The sequence below is a fragment of the Pan troglodytes genome, chromosome 12, assembly GCF_028858775.2.
Source record: "Pan troglodytes isolate AG18354 chromosome 12, NHGRI_mPanTro3-v2.0_pri, whole genome shotgun sequence".
NCBI classification, from domain to species: domain Eukaryota; kingdom Metazoa; phylum Chordata; class Mammalia; order Primates; family Hominidae; genus Pan; species Pan troglodytes.
In genome coordinates this window covers 61,286,527-61,303,705 of record NC_072410.2, presented here as the reverse complement: position 1 = coordinate 61,303,705, position 17,179 = coordinate 61,286,527, and the positions used below count along the sequence as shown (strand labels likewise).

The 17,179-nt window shown below is 41.2% G+C and overlaps 1 protein-coding gene and 1 non-coding gene across 8 annotated transcripts in view; both read right to left on the bottom strand.

Moving 5' to 3' along the window:
- The window catches only part of USP34 (ubiquitin specific peptidase 34), a 283,157-nt gene that overhangs the window by 223,958 nt on the left and 42,020 nt on the right, over positions 1-17,179 (bottom strand). For all 7 annotated transcript variants that reach the window (XR_010149508.1, XR_010149509.1, XM_016948585.4 and 4 more), the window contains exon 2: positions 8,753-8,840. Coding sequence is in view for 4 of the 7 variants with exons in the window: in XM_016948585.4 (XP_016804074.1) it covers positions 8,753-8,840 (88 nt within the window). In the remaining 3 variants the exon portion in view is untranslated. The remainder of the gene's footprint in view (positions 1-8,752; positions 8,841-17,179) is intronic.
- On the bottom strand, positions 5,240-5,374 carry LOC112208253 (small nucleolar RNA SNORA70). The gene has a single exon (XR_002942670.1). It is a non-coding gene; the product is annotated as a small nucleolar RNA SNORA70 (small nucleolar RNA).

Below are 17,179 nucleotides of genomic sequence, written 5' to 3'. Positions count from 1 at the left end.
ACATGGAGAAACCCCGTCTCCACTAAAAATACAAAATCAGTTGGGCCTGGTGGCACATGCCTATAATTCCAGATACTTGGGAGGCTGAGGCAGGAGAACCACTTGAACCCAGGAGGCAGAGGCTGCAGTGAGCCGAGATCATGCCATTGCACTCCAGCCTGGGCAACAAGAGCGAAACTCCATCTCAAAAAAAAAAAAAAAAAAAAAAAAGGAAGAAAAGAAAGAAAGAAAAGAAAAAAGAAATTTAGAGGAAATAGACAAAATACAAAAAGGAAAAAAAGATTTTAGCTGTAATTTATATCCTGAGAGATATAAAATATTACGTTACTGAAATAAGAATGAAATGTTATGAAAATATAAATTCAGATTACACAACAGGGCATTTTTTGGCCAGGAAGCCAAAATAACAATAACAAAATTCAGAGCACTGTAATGTATACAAATACATATCATATACCTTTTGTATATATATCATTTACAGTTTAAAAACCAATTAAAATTATAGCAATTTGTAAAATTCAACAAAAGGTCCACAAAAGGGAAAAATGAAATCTCCCACAAAATAGAAAAAAATATTAATAATGGAGAGAAAAGGCCTGGTGCAGTGGCTCACACCTGTAATCCCAGCACTTTAGTAGGCTAAGGTGGGATGACTGCTTGAACCCAGGAGTTCAAGACCAACCTGGGCAACATCGCGAGACCTCCTCTCTACAATAAAAAAATATATTAGCTGAGCATAGTGACACATGCCTGTGGTCCCAGCTACTTGGGAGGCAGAGGTGGGAGAATCACTTGAGCCCAGGAAGTCGAGGCCGCAGTGAGCCATCCTAACGCCACTGCACTCCAACCTTAGCAACACAGCAATCCCATCTCAAAAAAAAAAAAAAAAGAGAGAGAATATGAAAAGGAAGTAATCAAGAAGGGTACAATATCTGACTAACATAGTTCCAAGAAGTGAGAGCAATAAATATGGAGGTAAGGAAATTATGAAATAAAATTTTCACAACCAAAAGGCCCACCAAAACAGACAGAAAATTTCTGAAGCTGAGGAGGGATAAAGATTCTAAAAGCTTTCAGGGAGAGTAATTAAGAGTATCAAGGAGGCCGGGCGCGGTGGCTCATGCCTGTAATCTCAGCACTTTGGGAGGCTGAGGCGGGCAGATCAGGAGGTCAGGAGATCGAGACCATCCTGGCCAACACGGTGAAACCCTGACTCTACTAAAAATACAAAAATTAGCTGGGTGTGGTGGCATGTGCCTGTAGCTCCAGATACTCAGGAGGCTGAGGCAGAATTGCCTGAAGCTGGAAGGCGGAGGCTGCAGTGAGCCAAGATCGCGCCATTGCACTCCATCCTGACAATACAGTGAGACTCAGTCTCAAAAAAATTAAAATAAAAAAATAAAAAAACAAAAGAGGCCGAGTGAGTGGCTCACGTCTGTAATCCTAGCACTTTGGGAGGCCAAGGCGGGTGGACTGCCTGAGCTCAGGAGCTCGAGACCAGCCTGGGCAACATGGGGAAACCCCGTCTCTACTAGATACTCAGGAGGTTGAGGCAGGAGAATTGCCTGAACCTGGAAGGCGGAGGCTGCAGTGAGTCACGATCACGCCATTGCACTCCATCCTGGCAATACAGTGAGACTCAGTCTCAAAAAAATAAAAATAATAAAAAATAAAAAAACAAAAGAGGCCGAGTGAGTGGCTCACGCCTGTAATCCTAGCACTTTGGGAGGCCAAGGCGGGTGGATTGCCTGAGCTCAGGAGCTCGAGACCAGCCTGGGCAACATGGGGAAACCCCGTCTCTACTAGATACTCAGGAGGCTGAGGCAGGAGAATTGCCTGAACCTGGAAGGCGGAGGCTGCAGTGAGCCAAGATCGCGCCATTGCACCCCATCCTGGCGATACAGTGAGACTCAGTCTCAAAAAAATTTAAAAAATAAAAAATAAAAAAAATAAAAAATAAAAAAACAAAAGAGGCCGAGTGAGTGGCTCACGCCTGTAATCCTAGCACTTTGGGAGGCCAAGGCGGGTGGATTGCCTGAGCTCAGGAGCTCGAGTCCAGCCTGGGCAACATGGGGAAACCCTGTCTCTACTAAAATACAAAAGAAATTAGCCGGGCAGCGTGCACCTGTAGTCCCAGCTACTCGGGAGGCTGAGGCAGGAGAACTGCTTGGACCCAGGAGGCAGAGGATGCCGAGATCATGCCACTGCACTCCAGCCTGGGCTACAGAGGGAGACTCCATCTCTACAAAATAAATAAATAAATAACTTAAAAAAAAAAAAAAAGAGTATGAAGGAAAAGCACAAAAATAACAAGGGCTACTGTTTCTCCAAAGCAATACTGGAACCTAGAATACAACTGATCAATACTTCTGAAATTCTGCAAGCAATTTTCCAATTCTGTATCCAATAAGATCTATCAATAAGTATAAGGGTAGGATAGACATTTCAGGCCTGGAAGGTCTAATACACATTTATCTCCCCTTGTATCCTCTCTCAGAAAAGATGTCCTCTACAACAAGGAAGTGAGCTAAAAAGATGACAAAATGGAATCCAGGAAACTTGGAGATCCAAGATAGGAGATGTTACCAGTGGAGGCGCCCAGGTTCTTGGCGCTTTGAACAAAGAATAGGACAAAAGCACAAACAAAGCGAGGAAAGAATAAAACAACAAAAGCAGAGATTTATTGAAAATGAAAGTATATTCCACAGGGTGGGAACAGTCAGAGCAAGGGAGTCAAGGACCCAGTTACAGAATTTTCTGGGGTTTAAATACCCTCTAGAGGTTTCCTATTGGTTACTTGGTATACACCCTACCTAAATGAAGTAGTGGCCCATGATCAGTCTGAAGTTACAAAGTTACACCCTATGCAAACATCTGATTGGTTATGGAAAGTGGGACCAGTCAGAGGCTGAAGTTACAAAGTTATACTCCTATGCAGATGAAGACTTGGCCTGCCACCAGCATGATTAGTTGCAGGAGGGGACCAATTAGAGGTAATTTCAATTTTTCACCTGCCACACAAAAACGTGTGGGGAGGTTGCAAAGCGGGGTAGCCTCCGGTCCTTTTGTTACTCAGGGCGTGGAATCTTAGGGTTTTCCTTTTAATTCTAGGAAGTCAGCGTGAATTGGCCTTAGGTTCCCTGCCTCCAGACCCTAAGGTTCTCCTGCCTCAGAGACAAGCAAAATGAATTATAAGGATGAGATCTGAAGAGAAGGTAGTAACTCTAGAAAGTAATCAATACTCTAGGGTTATGACCAGGGGTGGGGGGATAATAGATCACCTAATGATGCATAGTTTATGAGCGTTTGAGAAGAATTAAGTGATCCACACATAGAAAATTAACTGAATGAAAAGACAGTACACCAAGAAAGAGAGAACATGCAAGATATAAAATGAACTAGGGAACTTTTTTGGCTCATTGCTGAGCAACATTTTTATTTTCAGAACTACCCTAAGAATTGATATAACTATACTGAGAGAATTGGGGAGGGTAAAAGAATGAAATCCTTATATATCATAACTGGAAGTTCATAGGTTACACCTAAAATTGATAGATGAAGCAACAGCAATGTAAGAAGAGTGTTTCAGAATACTGTATAGAGGTTAATATCAAAACCAACATCTCAAAAAGCTGAAAACAGAAAGGAGGGTGAGGAGACAGGGGACACAGGGACTTTATTATAGGCATTTCCCTGCCAATTAATTTTTTTAAACTCTGTATTACTTATGTTGGTACACCAATATCATACATATCTTCCCACCATCTGAGCTTCTCTTATTTTCTCCTCAGTTTTACCCTGTTATTTCCAGCCTGACAAAATTATCTACGTAGAATTATATGCTGCCCACCTAAATAAAATGCACTTATGTTTTTAAAATGCAATGATAAAAATTTCTAAATGCCTCATATAAAGTATGTAGCTTTAATTTTAAAAGTAATACTAAGTAAACATTCATGAGGAATCTACATGTCAAAATAAAATTCTTTCCAGATTAGGTTTTAGAATTCCATCTAGCAACAAATATTCCAGTGGGTTTAATATCATTTCCCTAGCCCAGTTCTGCTGAAAGCATGAAAGGACTATTACTCCACAGTATTCAACCTCACCAAAAATTGTTTTATGTATGAGCTAATTTATGAAAAGAATTACTTTAAACACTGGTCAATATCAACAGTCCATTGGTCCAACAAATTTCTTGATGCCAAAATAAAAGGCAGAGCCTTAAAGAGTGAACCACATACATTTAACCTATTTAAAAGCAACGGCTTCTAAAACTATTCTAAAAAAGAAAATTTATTAAAACAATGAAAAAATAAAAGTAAAAGCTTCAAACATTAAGCACAAATGACAAATATAAAAGATACTACTTTTAGCCTGGAAACCTGACAGAGAACCTCACCCTGGCTGGCGTCCAGAGTTCTTATATAGAAGAAATTCCTGAAGTTAAAAAGTTGATAGGTAGGAGACAGCAAAGAGCTTTAAATACCTGCTAAGGAACATGGAATTTCCAAGATATAAACCTAACTCAGTTTTGTAATAAGCTTAAAACAAGCAAAGAAAAAGAAAGAAAATCAACACTTAACAACATGAAGAATTATGCTCTGTGGTATCGGTGCTTGTCATACATGATATTCCTTTGCAGATCCGTATATTCCCTTTCCCTAATTTAGTCTTGAATTTATTCTCCTATTCCTTTCTCTTCCCATTTTCTGAGTTAGTTTTCCTCCTATTCTATTCCCAATCATTAAATTAATAAAATGATGATAATCTGGTAAACAAACATGTGTTATTAACCTCCCTAATCTTTTTTTGGGGGGTGGGGGGACAGGAAGTAGAATGTATTGGTATTAAGAGGGGGCAGCACAGTGGAAGCCCTCATGAGTGCAGGGCCAGCCACTTGTCCAGAGGGCCATGAATGGCGACATACTTGACCCCACAGCCATCTGGGATGAGCCGCTTCTCAGCCACCATATCTTCAAATTCATCGGCATTGAACTTGGTGAAGCCCCACTTCTTCGAGATGTGGATCTTCTGGCAGCCGGGGAACTTGAACTTGGCCCTGGGCAGGGCCTCAATCACATGCTCCTTGTTCTGCAGCTTGGTATGGATGGACATAACTTGGCCAACGTGAACCCTGGCCACAGTGCCCTGGGGCTTTCCAAAGGCACCTCACATGCCTGTTTGGAGCCTACACTGGGGTAGTGCAAGGTCAGAAACATGAACATACATCTGAAAGGCCTGTCTCCAAGGTCCCTTAGAGCAACCTATACAACAAACAGGCCACATACACTACCAAGGAAGCTGCTGTTTACAGCCATTGCACACTGGACCCCCATAAGGAAAGGAATTCAGTCAACTTAATTGGCTGCAGGACCTCCGTAATCTTACAGCCAAAGTTGTGACAGCTATATGACTGTTAAACAGCACTTAAAAATGATGACACAGATAATACTTGATCACACAGAGACTGACCATAGTTAACTGTACCTGAGAAATCAGACCATAAAGTATAATTTTTGTAAAATTTAAAACTGTACTGTTCTCAGTCTCACACCATGGACATACAAAAAAAGTTGTAAGCTGTTGCTCCGAATGGTGGCATGTTTTTGTTTTTAACTTCAATTCTCTGTAGTTTCTCAAAGTTGTTTTTTTTTCCTACAATGACTGTATCATTTAAATAAGAAAAAATATATATATAAAATACTAAAAACTTTTTTTGTTTCTTTGTTTTTTTTCTTTTTTTTTTTTTTTTTTTTTTAGACAAAGTCTTGCTCTATCCCCAGGCTGGAGTACAGTGGCGTGATCTCAGCTCACTGCAACCTCTGCCTCCCGGGTTCAAATGATTCTCCTTCCTCAGGCTCCCGAGTAGGTGGGGTTACACATGAGCACCCCACGCCTGGCTAATTTTTGTATTTTTAGTAGACACAGGGTTTCACCGTGTTGACCAGGCTGGTCTCAAACTCCTGAACTCAAGTGATCCACCTCCCTGGGCCTCCCAAAGTGCTGGGATTACAGGCATGAGCCATTACCCTGGGCCTAAAATCTTTATAATGCTTATAAATATTAAACTCTTGTTAACATAGTTTTTTTTTTTTTTTTTTTTTTGAGATGGAGTCTCACTCTATTCCAGGCTGGAACGCAGTGGCACAAATCTCAGCTCACTGCAACCTCCGCCTCCCAGGTTCAAACAATTCTGATGCCTCAGCCTCCCGAGTAGCTGGGATTACTGGTACACACCACCACGCCTGGCTAATTTTTGTATTTTTAGTAGAGATGGGGTTTCACCATGTTGGTCAGGCTGGTCTCGAACTCCTGACCTCAGGTTATCCACCCACGTTGGCCTCTCAAAGTGCTGGGATTACATGCATGAGCAACCACGCTTGGCCTACCATACTATTTTTGAAGTAAACATTCTCCATTACCTATACTGTAGATAATACACTACAAAAACAATTTATGACCACTAATAATCTTACGAAAGCTTTTTCCCTCTAGGAAACTTATAAATAACATGTTGTATGAAATATCATGAGTTTATCTCCACGCTAAGGTTCACTTATGGACTCACTTGGTCCACGGGCCCCAAGTTAAGAATGCATTTTGCAGATTATCCATGCTTTATTACTACCTGTTTATCCGCTAATTAGAACGACAATCTTAATCTAGGCCACAATATTTTCTGAAGCTCAAGAAAATAATTTAGGGGAGGAAGAGAGGAAGATGGAAATAGACAAATTTTCACTACAAGGCACTGTGATCTAAATATTTTTACCTGTTCTCCCTTCTATCAGCACAATTAAGAGTATGCACAATTAAGAGTATAACATTCCACTTTTATTACTACGAGCTAACAACTGTTCATACTTACTGACAGGTGAACAAAATTACAAATTATTCAATGTTCTCCAGCTTAGCTTTCATACTTTAGCTTACATCTTTTAATTTATATTTCATTTTCCAAAACAAATTTTAACAATTTTAATTAAAATATGTTTATTAAGTCCTTTTAGCAAATACAGTGCTAAGCACTTTGTTTTCTTACAATCTCATTAAGACAGTAGTAGCTTTATTATTATTCTATTTCCACCAATGAGGAAATGAGAGTTTACAGAAGTTAACTCATTTGTCATAATCACTCGTTCACAGGTGATGAAGCAGGACTAGAATCCATGTCTATCTAGATCCAAGGCCACTTTTTTTTTTTTAAATAGAGATGGGGTCTCGCCCTGTAGCCCAGGCTGGTCTCGAACTCCTAGGCTCAAGAGATCCTCCGCCTCAGCCTCTCAAAAGTGAGAGGCATGAGCCACCACACCCCGCCAGGCCACGCTCTTCTTAACCACTACATTCTAGGGCAACATGAGATAAACCACAGGCTCTCGGTGGTTTGGAGGCAAACACTTTGATATTCTGATGAGACCTAAGAATTACTGCCTAAAACTGCACATATGAAAATCTCCTTTATAATTTCATTCCCATCCACAGACTCTTGGTTAAAAATTCATAATACAGGGATTAAAAATAAGCTAGAATACAAGTGTATTAGGAATGGGAACATATAACTCCCACCCCATCTCTACCAATAACTAGTGATGAGATTTTAGGAAAATGATTTTGTTTCTCTGGATTTCATTTTATTCAGTGGCAAACTTATAGATCCTGAAATCAGAAGTGTAGATTTTTTTCCTAGTATAACATGTTGCCACCTAGCTGTAGTTACAATAATTAAAACTCAAGATTATGACTCAGACACAACATTTCTCAGCAAATCATTGTGGACTATTAAAGTTCATCTTCAATCATAAACATATTAGTATTATGCAATATTCATCTAGTCCATCCATAATGCAACAGCAACCACTCCTAAACTTACTGAAATTCAGTGAGACTCAGAAAAGAAATGTCAATAATGATGGTACAGAATGTTTACATAAATAAAATCTACAAAGTCTTTTGCAACAAGTATATCTGCCAACTCTACTGAGAGAGGAAAAAAGGATATTACCATAGAGCAAATGTTATTTGAAGTTAAACTACTCAGCTAAACTCTATGTTCAGCTAGACTGTATACCTCAGAACATTCATTTATGTATCACTGCATTTAACATGTTCATTGGCTACTGCACACAATGCTTCTTCTTACCCATAAAATTTTTTAGAAGGACTAAGTTTAAGTTAAAGTAATTTTTATTTTCATTGGTTTATTCAAGGGAAAAAAATTATTAGCAAAGACTAGTTAAAATCACATTGAGGAACAGGAATCCTTTTTATAAACTTTGATTATATTAACATTTGTTTTCCTAAAATTTTATTTCCTATAGTCTCAATATATGTATTATTTAGAAATTGGTCTAATACACATAATTATAGAAACGGAACAGATATTAAGTGGCTTAAAAGTATCCCCTACCACAATGACTTTTCTTTTTTAAGGATTAAGATTGTTACAAGCCTTTAGCTATACCATTAAAAATTATTTAATCTCTCAAAATAGTTACTTTTCAGAATTTCTGTGACTCTCATATCCCTAAATAAGGAGGGGTCAAAGAAAGAAACTGATATTTATGCCCATGTTTTAAAAACAGAATCATGATCGACCTCATGAGTAAAGATTTAATAAATATTGACAAACTGTCATTTAGTAACTAATGGTATCTAACCCAACACCCTAAAAAGAAAATGTGACAATAAAAATCGCAACTTATAACACAACTCACAAAAATTAGTCTTCGAAATACCTAAAGATGCATACCTCTGTGTCCAGGAATTGATATAAGTAAATATTTTGAGAGTATGTTCCTTTCTGAGCTGCAGTCCATCACCACCTTCTACATCTGATACTGAAATAAAAAAGAAATTTTAAAATTATGAATAATGCTAAACCAGTATTAAAGCCAATAGTTCAAAATAAAGCCAAGAGCTACAAATGCAAACATTTCAGATAATCATTCTTTTGCTTCCAAAGAAAATAAGTCTACTTTTAATTAATAACTCATATGGGCTTAAGAACAGATTTTTGACAGATGTAAGGGGGGGCGGGGGCAGTGAGACTTTGCCACTTATTCTGGGATTATCTCTCATCTCCAAAACCAGCCTTCCGTTGTGATGCTGAGGCTGGGACCATGCAATCTACATTTTTCATTTCCAGCTGTCTTCCTGTTAAGATCTTGTTCTCCAGTGCCTATAGGGTACTAGAAGAAGGAGGCAGGAGGAGAGACCAAGGACTTGTCAGCTTGCTATATCTGAAAGCAGCAGCACTGATTCCAGCCTCCAGCTTAGTATTCCAAGAACCAGTCTCATGGTACTCCTCTCAGAGGTATCAGCAGTAGCCACAGAGCATATCTTCCTTGAAGTCATAGCTTCCTTCACACGGCGTTCCTCTTTTGATATGAGGAAGCTTGAGAACATTCAGTTCTCATTAAAAGACCATTTCCCAAAATAATAAAAACTGAACATAACCATTCTTATAATTCCATCATTTTAATGCCTTTTACCTTCTTTGGCTGGTCCACACAGCTTTACAAAGTAGAAAACATAAGGGTCTTTGAAGCCACTAAACCAATTATTATGTATGTACAAGAAAGCATTTTTGAGGCTTATCAGCTTTCTTACTGTTTCTTTATATATTGCTAGTGTCTTCTCTTTAATCCCAAGAAATCTTGGCTGGATCACTGTATCACATTAACGTGAGGAGGGGAAATCCCCTATGAAGCAGTAATATGTCCTACTATACCAATAACTTTCCTGTACCAAATATATATGAGGTTAGTTTACATTTAAAACACACACACACACACACACACACACACACACACACACCTTCTACTTAATCAGACTACATACACAATGTTGAGACTTACAGTACACTTTCTCACCTCAGCTCCAGAAATGCTGGTAAGCTGAACTAGGAGGTTGGAAGATTCCTCTCTGGTAATACTGATTAACCAAAAAGGGGTTTAAAAAAAAATTACCTTGGCCAAGGAGAAAAGGAAAAGGCCTAAGGCCAAAATACATGTAAAACAGTCACAAGGTAGTAACACCTACACCCAAGACCAGGCTTTTGGGACCTAGATCACATCTGAGGCCCTGGAAGCCGAAGACACTACTGACCATCAGGGAGAAGACCTGGGCAACAAAGCTTAGCAACTAGGACAGAATAAGATATAGTTGGGGCCTAAGATGAAGCAACCACTAAAAACAACCTCTTGCACTGTATGATTTCAACAAGGTGAAGAAGGGATCACAGTACGCCATGCCAGTTTTCCTTCCCCAGCCATAACAGTGCCTAAAAACAGAGAGAAGAGTGGCTACAACCATCATATCCTACTCTAACAAAAAACACACACGGCACACATTCTGAAAAAAAGTTTGTGTGGCCAGAAAACCATCCTCACCAGAGGCCTGCCTGACAGCCTAGCTGCTAACCAACAAAAACTTTCCAACTCATTCCATCCAACCCAGAACCAGAAAGGCAAGTGAAGGACATTTCATCAGAGTAGAGTTCTCCAAACAAACAGCTATCATCATACTCAAAGGTGAAAGCCCAAAAGCTTTTCCTCTAAGATTAGGACCAAGATAAGGTGGTCACTTTCACAATTTCTATTCAACACAGTATTAGAAATCCTAGTCAGAGCAATTCAATGAGGAAAAAAATGGAAAGAAGTCAAGTCACCTCTGTCCACAGATAACATGAACCAACAGAAAACCCTAAGGATTACACAAGAAGAACTGTTAGAACTAACAGCCGGTAATCCCAGCACTTTGGAAGGCCAAGGCGGGCAGATCACTTGAGCTTAGGAGGTCAAGACCAGCCTGCGCAGCATAGTGAAACCCCATCTCTACGAAAAATAAACAATTAGCCAGGCACGGTGGTGCACACCTCTGGTCCCAGCTACTGAGGAGGCTGAGGTGGAAGGATCACTCGAACCTGGAAGGTTAAGGCTGAAGTGAGCCGAAAAAAATCAGTGGCTTCCATTAAACTGCAGTTTGCATTTCAGCATTCCAACCTGGGTAACAGAGTGAGACCCCCTCTCAAAAACAAACAAAAAATAAGTGAATTCAACAAAGTTACAGGATACAAATTCAAAACACAAAAATCAGATATACTTTTGTCTTTTTAAATTTTTGGTTTTTTGAGACAGTCTCACTCTTTTGCCCAGGCTGGAGTGCAGTGGCACAATCTTGGCTCACTGCAACCTCTGCCTCCCAGGTTCAAGCGATTCTCCTGCCTCAGCCTCCTGAGTAGCTGGGATTACAGGTGCCCACCACCACGCCTGGCTGGTTTTTGTATTTTGTAGAGATGGAGTTTCACCATGATGGCCAGGCTGGTCTCGAACTCCTGATGATAAGTGATCTGCCCGCCTCAGCCTCCCAAAGTGCTGGGATTACAGGTCAGATGCATTTCTAATACACTAACAATGAACAATTTAAAAACGAAATATAAAAAAAATTCCATTTGCATCAGCATCAAAAAGAAAAATGAAACAAGGAGGAAAAGACTTGTTAACAATGAAAACTACAAAATGTTGCTAAAAGGAATTAAAGAAGATGTAAATAAATGGGAAGAAATCCCACATTCACGGGTTGGAAGACATTATATTGTTAAATATCGACACCACCCAAATTGATTTATGAATTAAAAGCAATCACTATCAAAATCCCCAGTGAGGCCCAACAGCTCACACCTCCGATCCTAGTGCTTTGGTAGGTTGAGGCAGGAAGACTGCTTGAGGCCAGGAATTCAAGACCAGCCTGGGCAACACAGCAAGGTACCATCTCTAAAAATATGTATATTTTTAAAAATTAGCCAGGCACGGTGGCACATGCCTATAGTTCTAGCTACTCAGGACACTAAGGATAACGTGGGAGAATGGCTTGAGTCCAGAAGTTCAACGCTATAGTGAGATATGATCATGCCACTGCACTCCAGCATGAGTGACAGGGCAAGATCCTGTCTCTTAAAAAACAAACAACAAAATAAATAAAATAAATGTTCACAAGTTATGTGGAACTGGAACCATTGTGTACTCTTGCTGGGAATATAAAATGTTACAGCTGCTGTGGAAAACAGTATGACAGTTCCTTGAAAAATCAGAAACACAATTACCATATGATCCAGCAATCCCACTCGTGAGCATATATACTGAAATGAATTGAAAGCATCATCTCCAAGAGATCTTTGCTCTCTTGGACCTCTACTATACGGTGTATAAATATCCCATTGCTCCTAGGCTACAAACCTGTATGGCATGTAACTGTACTGTATACTCTAGGCAACCATAATACAATGTAAGTATTTGCGTATCTAAACATATTTAAGTATAGAAAAGGTACAGTAAAAATTATGACCTTAGGACCACTGTCCTACACTGGGTCCATCATTGACCAAAACATCGTTACTCGGTGCATGACTGTACTTGTACAATTCAACTGGTATGAGGTATTTAAAGTAGCCAAATTCACAGAAACAAAGGAGAAGGGTGGTTGCCCAGAAATGCGTTTCAGTTTTGTCATATGAAAAAGTTGTAGAGATTTGTTGCACGAGAATGTTAACATTTCTAACACTACTCAACTATATACATAAAAATGATCAACAAAAGAAAATTTTCGCTCATGTCTGTAATCCCAATACTTTGCGAGGCCAAGGCAAGAGGATCGCTTGAGCCCAAGAGTTCAACACCAGCCCAGGCAACATGGCGAGACTCCCTCTCTATTTAAGAAAAAAAGACCAACAGTGAATTTTATGTTCTATATTTTTTTTACCACAATTAAAAATTTTTGCAATTATTTTTTAAAGGAGTTAGGGAAATCCAAACTGTAGTTTAATGGAAGCCACTGAATTTTTTTTGAGAGGGAGTCTCACTCTGTCCGCCAGGGTAGAGTGCAATGGTGCAATCTCGGCTCACCGCAACCTCCGCCTCCCAGGTTCAAGTGATTCTCCTGCTGAGTAGCTGGGATTACAGGCATGTACCACCACGCCCGGCTAATTTTTGTATTTTTAGTAGAGACAGGGTTTCACCACGTTGGCCAGGCTGGTCTCAAACTCCTGACCTCATGATCCACCCACCTTGGCCTCCTGGGATTACAGGTGTGGTCCACTGCGCCCAGCTGCCACTGATTTTTTAGACTGAAAATGGGTGGGAGGCAGAGCAAGCATAGAAGGCTCCACTGATCATGCCCATGCCCCCGCCAACAAGGATACCAAATTAAGATCTACATAGAAAAAACACCTTCATAAAAAAAACAAAAATCAGGTGAGTACTCATAGTACCTGGTTTTAACTGAAACACCTTCATAAAAAACAAAAATCAGGTGAGTACTCATAGTACCTGGTTTTAATTGCGTATCACTGAAGGGAGAAACAACAGTCCTCAATTAGCAACTACGCACACTTCCTGTTCCCCCCAGCCAGCAGCAAAAGGCCTGGTGCCTAGAGCCTCTCGGTGCTGAGGGAGGGACAACACAGCAATTGCAAGCCACTGAACTCAGTGCTGCCCTGTGAGAGCAGAAAAGAAAACCCGATCAAACCCAGGTGACACCCACCCAGGGAGGGAGTATTTAAACCAGCCCTAAAGCGGAGGGCAACTGCCGATCCCAGGAGTCCCAACTTGAGTTCCCACCAGCCTCACCATGGAGGGCTACAGCACTCCATGTTTCCAAGTAAACTTTTTGGCAGTCTGAGCCGTAAGGACTACAACTCTTAACCGATTCTTAGTAATGAATGAACTGGGCACCAAGACAGTAGAGGTGGTGGGAAGGGGGACAGGAAGCAGGGAATGAGACATACTGAGACACCAGGCGGGGCAGCCAATGGAGTGCTGGCATCACCCCTTCCCCTAGACAGGCTGCACAGCTCAGGGCTCCAAGAAAGATGCCTTCCTTCTGTTTGAGGAGAGAAGGAAGAGTGGGGGGGACTCTCTTGCATCTTGGATACCAGCTCAGCCACAGCACGACAGGGCACTGCTCAGAGTCATGAGGTCCCCTGTTCAGGGCCCTAACTCCCAGATATTTCTACACACACCCTGGGCCAGAAGACAGGAGCTGACAGCATTCATCACCTAACTGAGGAGCCCTTGGGCCCTGAATAACCAGTAGCGATATCCAAGTACTACACTGAGGGCCTCAGTTGAGCCTCTGAGACTTGCTGGCTTCAGTGAGATTCAGCACATTACCAGCTGTGGTGGCTATGGGGCAAAACTCCTACTTGAGAAAAGCTGAGGGAAAGAGTAAAGAGAACTTTGTCTTACAGCTTAGGTACTAGCACAAACACAGCAGGGCAGAGCACCAGTTGATTCTTGGGTGTCCCTAATTCTAAGACCTGACTCTTAAATGGCATTTCTGGACCTGCCCTGGGCCATAGGGGAGCCCACCACCCTGAAGGGTGAGTCCCAGGTAACAGAGCGTTCATGACAAGCTGACTTCAGAGACACTGGGCCTTAGAGAAACATCGGTGAGTCTGGCAGTACCCCTTGTGGCCTGGGGATGGCGGTGGCTACGAGGTGAGGTGGAAATGGGAAAAAGAGTGAGAAGTACCAGTCCTGTGGTTTGAATGCCAGCTCAGCCACAATACAAAAGTATTGCTCTAGTCCCTTAACTCCCAGACAACATTTCTGGACCCACCTGGGGTCTAGAGATCTTGCTGCCCTGAAGGAAGGATGCAGGTCTGGCTGGCTTTGCCAACTGCTGATTGCACAGCACCAGGGCCTTCAGCAAACATGGGAGGTAGCCAGAGTGCAGTTACAGCAGGCCTTGGGTGAGACCCAGCATAGTCCTAATTTCAAGACTGACCTGGCACAGTCATGGTGGCCACAGGGGTGCTTGTGTCTCTCACTCCAACCCCAGCTTTAGGTGGCTCAGGACAGCGAGACCGTGTGTTTGGGAGAAAGTAAGGAAAGAGAACAAGAGTCTCCACCTGGTAATCCACAAATTACCCAGATCTTGTCCAAATCCATCAAGGTGGTACCTGTATGAGTCTGCAAGAACCACAGAATTACTGGGCTTGGGGTACCCCTAAAGCAGATACAGCTTAGATCACAATACCCAAGTTTTTTTCTTTTTGACATGGAGTTGCCCAGGCTGGAGTGCAGTGGCACGATCTCGGCTTACTGCAAGCTCCGCCTCCCGGGTTCACACCATTCTCCTGCCTCAGCCTCCCGAGTAGCTGGGACTACAGGTGCCCGCCACCACGCCCGGCTAATTTTTTTGTATTTTTAGTAGAGACAGGGTTTCACCATGTTAGCCAGGATAGTCTCGATCTCCTGACCTCGTGATCCACCCGCCTTGGCCTCCCAAAGTGCTGGGATTACAGGCGTGAGCCACCGCGCCCGGCCCCAAGTTCTTTCAAATATCTAGAAAGCCTTCCCAAGAAGGACAGCTTCAAATAAGGCCAGACAGTGAAGACTACAATAAATACCTAACTCTTCAATGCCACTCAAGAACATCTACTAGCATCAACGCCATCCAGGAAAACATGACCTCACCAAATGAACTAAATAAGGCATCAGGGACCAATCCTGGAGAAACAGAGATATGTGACCTTTCAGATAAGGAATTCAAAATAGCCGTGTTGAGGAAACTCAAAGAAATTCAAGATAACACAGAAGGAATACAGAATTCTATCAGATAACTTTAACAAAGATTAAAACATGTAAGAAGACTCCAGCAGAAATTCTGGAGCTGAAAAACGCAATTGGCATACTAAAGAATGTATTAGTCTTTTGCAGCAGAATTGATGGCAAAGAAGTAAGAATTAGTGAGTTCAAACACAGACTATTTGAAAACACACAAGTCAGGAGAAAAAAGAAAACGGAATTTCTAAAAATGAAGCATGCCTACGGGATCTAGAAAATAGCCTCAAAAGGGCAAATCTAAAGAGTTTTTGGTGGCCAGGCACAGTGGCTCACACCTGTAATCCCAGCACTTTGGAAGGCTGAGGCAGGCAGATCACCTGAAGTCAGGAGTTTGAGACCAGCCTGGCCAACATGGTGAAACCCCGTCTCTACTAAAAACACAAAAAAAACTAGCCGGGCATAGTGGCGTGTGCCTGTAGTCCCAGCTACTTGGGAGGCTGAGGCAGGAGAATCGCTTGAACCCGGGAGGCAGGGGTTGCAGTGAACCAAGATTGCGCCACTGCCCTCCAGCCTGAGCAACAAGAGCAAAACTCCGTCACACACACACACAAAAAACTTCCAAATCTTAAACAAAGGCAAAAATGTTATTTTTGAGTATGAGTTCCTAATGATTCTCAAAAAAAAAAAAAAAAGTGATCACCTTTGCAAATGTTAAATCAGTCATTGAAAACTGGTTAACAAAGGGAGAAATCAGCCATTCATCCTGACTTTCACGTAGAAACAGCAAATAAAAGTAATGAAACAGGTAATAAAAGCAAGTTTCTCCTGATACAGATAGTCCACCTAATCAAAGAAAAAAGTGACAGGATTAGTTTTGTAACTGTTAATGTAATAAAAGCCTTAGGCAATGGCTGCTTGCTAACTATGACATTAAGTGGCACTCCAACCAACCCCATGGAAGAACACAACACAACCTATAAAACAGTCTTGCCAAGAAATTTAACCTGAATCTGATCAAGCCTCTAGATCTAGCAATAAAAGTATGGAAATACAAAAGACAAAGCATAATAATTGCACAAGGATAAAATCTGCAAAATCCAGATGGGAAATCGTATGCACTAAGCAAGCCACAGAACGAGCAGTTTCTGCAACAAATAAAAAGGAAGAAAGAGGGGAACCTAGAAATTAAAACAGACTTAGGAAAAAAATTAGCTATGCCGATTCAGAGGTAACTCCTAGGAAGTGAGGCTTGAAAATAAAGAGAGAAAAGAATTATGTATTGAAACAGTAACAATAACCAACAGAGATATCAATGGCTACAAACTACAGGGCAGCCAGAATTCACAGAATTAGTCCAGACAGGTAGCCAACAAACAAAACACAAAGAGCAAAACAAAATAATAACTTTACTCACACTAGAAACAAACCAAATTTCCATTAGAGTGGATTGAGTTTAAAAATAAAAATAAATAAATAAATAAAAAGGATGCGCTTTGGGAAGACAAGGCGGGAGGATTGCTTAAGGCTAGGAGTTCTAGACCAGCCTGGGCAACAGTACAAGACACTATCTCTACAAAACAAATTTTAAAATTAGCTAGGTTTGGCCAGGC